This window comes from Leptinotarsa decemlineata, unplaced genomic scaffold (assembly GCF_025532065.1).
Source record: "Leptinotarsa decemlineata unplaced genomic scaffold, Ldec_3_MD MMD2_tig00000090_RagTag_RagTag, whole genome shotgun sequence".
Classification (NCBI taxonomy): Eukaryota; Metazoa; Arthropoda; class Insecta; order Coleoptera; family Chrysomelidae; genus Leptinotarsa; species Leptinotarsa decemlineata.
Window position 1 is genome coordinate 2,944,785 of NW_027412541.1, and position 3,464 is coordinate 2,948,248.

At 35.2% G+C, this 3,464-nt stretch overlaps 1 protein-coding gene across 1 annotated transcript; it reads right to left on the bottom strand.

Annotated features, from left to right (window-relative positions):
* Nucleotides 1-2,763: 2,763 nt before the first annotated feature.
* On the bottom strand, nt 2,764-3,243 carry LOC141481221 (uncharacterized). Its single transcript, XM_074172423.1, has one exon. The coding sequence runs from the start codon at nt 3,241-3,243 to the stop codon at nt 2,764-2,766; it is 480 nt and encodes a 159-aa protein (XP_074028524.1).
* Nucleotides 3,244-3,464: the final 221 nt, after the last annotated feature.

A 3,464-nucleotide genomic window follows, 5' to 3' on the forward strand; every position in this document is an offset into this window, starting at 1 on the left:
CAGAATTTGGTGGGGTTTATGGCTTCGAAACACACGGGGAATGTAACAGATTATTTCAATTAAAAGGGTTATATTTTTAGGGGTGACTCATTTTTGGGATAGAAAGTTTTTGGATTTCTACTACACTATCTTGATACAAAACAATCAATTTCAAAAGAAGTAATTCTACATATATGTGTAGATCACGCCAAGAAGTAACTTTCAGACACAAACTGGAAGAAAAAGCCCTCCTGAAACAGCTTCTTTCATATAAACACTTAATCACACAGAAGAAAAATACTTTCGAAACAAAAATTTTATATGAACAATGAATTATATAAAAAACATTTTTTCTACTCAGTTTGTATTCCAAACATTCATCATGGTATTGAATCAGATATCATTCTCATGATTCCTACACAATACACTAAATGAAAGAGTAAAAATTTCACTTACATGGTACATTGTCATCCTCACTGGTAGACATCCGATGTTTCGCTGTAAGACACTTGCCTTAGTACCAATCTGGATAACATCATGAGAAAAAAACACACCATTCATTCGATTGCAGTAGTCCATCGAACAAACTTGCAGTGACGCAGCCAAGTCAAGAGACGAAGTCAAACCAAGCGACCGACCAATCCATCATTTTTTATTGAGCAACTTGATGTAAGTACACACTCCCCTAGGTAATATTTATATTATACTGTCTAATATTTTTCATTTCACTTAATTATGTCTGCAAATGCGTTATTAACCCCAGGAACTTCTCTGAACCAGGAGCAGTTGGAGGAAGTGAAGCGTTGTTGTCTACCAGAACGTCATCCTGTAAGAAACATGTGTCACATCACCAGTGACGATGACTTCTACTCAGAAGATGGCGGCTCCTGACGAGAAGTCCTTTTTGAGGGCTTCAACCCATACAGGGGGGAGCAAAAGGACGAACCGCCGCTGCTCTCCACCATGGGACCACCAACAATATCAGTTTTTCGTATAGTATACTTCTGATAAAAAAATGTAGTAAAATGTTGAAACATTTCAAACAAATGAAAAAATACAGGGTATTCCATTTGAAAAAGTTGAATTATGTTTGTTTGAATATGAATGAAACTTGATCTGTTTTACCAAGCACCCTATATATTGTTTCCGGGAGTTGATATTCCCAAAATTATCATAGTGATGCTGACTAACTATTCCTAAAAAATCCACTTAATTGCTGTAGACGTGCGGGTGGTGAATCAAAAAATTATTGTCTGCAAAATAGGTTTTTCTAGAATAACTTGGCAATGCTGCAATGGAAATTCGAAAACAAAAATTCTTTAAAGAGCTAAAAAAAATATGAAATCGAATGATGTATTCATATACCGAACGTTCTATTAAAATAACTATAACTTTGGTTGGCTACGCTCTGCTGTATCACAAAGTATGCGAGAAAATAATTTTGAAAGATAGTATTTATAGATATGACTGGAAAAAAAATTGAGCAGTTCGAAAAATTGTTTCCTCTGATAGCAATGGAACGAGGGAATCTTGTTAACTAACCTGTACATACAAACATTGTTGGTTAAATACAATTTTGTAAGAAAATAGGCGGATCTGAATGGAAAGCGGCATGTTGTCTTATTATTTCTTCCAGTCTTACGAGTATAGTGATACTACTGATCCGACCGGATCCGACTACTGACCGGATCTGAATGGAAAGCGGCATGTTGTCTTATTATTTCTTCCAGTCTTACGAGTATAGTGATACTACTGATCCGACCGTACATCGCAAGGTTAGCAGAGCATATGCCTAATTTTTTTCTGTTTTAGTGTTGCATCAGCTAGTATTCATTGTTCAACGAAAGTCATTTTTTGTGGAGGAAAAATCATTTTTTTATCGACCTTTCTTGGGTATTTTTTTCCTTCCACAATCCTTCCTTTACGTTTCGGAGGCCAAAATCTACCTCCGTCTTCAGAAATGGACAAAAAATTCTATATATTCGCAGTTATTCCTTTTTGATTGTTTATTTCTTACTTCTTCATAATAATATTATTATGTTTACTTATTTCTACACTTTCATAGGCATGAAACCACCTTCCTATTTAAATCAAAACCTATTTAAATCAAAACATTATAATTTGTAGTTATGATTCGTCTTTTGATGTGACTAAATTTGATATTATTATTATCATTGACACTCATAATATCAAATTGATCGTCGGTATGATAATGAAGATGGATAAAGTATTCGAAACATCACCAGATGAGTATACAAATAGAATAGATTTCCGCGGTTAGAAATTTGAACATCTGATTTCGAGTTGATCCGCGTTCAAAATTTTGTTCGACGTTTCGGCTTCAAATTTGACATTTTCAGGAAGTAGAAAAGTGTGGCCTCACTGAGAGATACACTTTATATATTTTTGTTGGTTTGGAAATGAAGATTCATATTCCTTATTGGATTTCATAGTTGATTCAGAAACAATTTTATAAATTTAATGGGAATAACTTCGAATAAGACATTGCGATACTGAAAAAAGTCCACAGGGATTCTACAGGATTCATCAAGTGAAGAATTAGTTTCATTAGGATTGATGACAACTGGAATAATTTTTTCTGATAATGAGTCTATGCGATCATCCCGATCCCACATCTCTGCTTCGATTCTGATTGTTTTGTGGATGGATACATTCTACCCAAGCTTTTTAGTCGACTGTTTCCAGAGCACTATATAGGTATTTCTTTACTTCACACAGCTTGAAGGTTTTATTATTCCTTACGATGAATCCTTTAACTTCTGCCTAAACCAACTCTATTGGATTCAATTCACAGTGATACGGCGGCAACCGAAGAACCGACATTCCTTTAGTCTTCGCCATCTCATCGGTGACATACCTGACGAATTTTGACTTATGACGTATAGCCAAGTTGAGGAGCTCCGCTTTTAACATGGTCGATTCAAAAGGAATAGCTTTCATTTGTAACCACTCAGTAATATCTGCTTTCTTCCAACATGACGTCGGCAGCTTCTCGACTCGTCCACTGTGGTAACTTACATTATCCATTACTATTACGGATCCTTGCAGAAGTTTTACAAGTATGATTTTAAACCATTCTTCGAAAACTGTGGCATCCATTTCTTGTTGATAATCCCCATTTTTCATCGATTCAAACACTATCAATCCATCTCTCACGAATCCTTCACTGCTGCCTATGTGAGTGATGATAAGACGACGTCCTTTTTTAACTGGAATTTTCAAACCAATGGACCAACCTTCCATAATGGCTTGTCTTCCACTTTTGATGTTCTGATCTTAAACCTTCGAGACGATATGACCCTCATTGACCTATATTTCATCCAAATAAAAAATAGATTTACCTAGTGCTCTGGCTTTCTTTATTTCTCTTAAATAGTTTCTTCTCCATTCTACAATCTCTGATTTCTCTATTAACATGCTCTTCCTATCTTGTTTTCCAAAAGTGAAATACAGCTCATGTAATA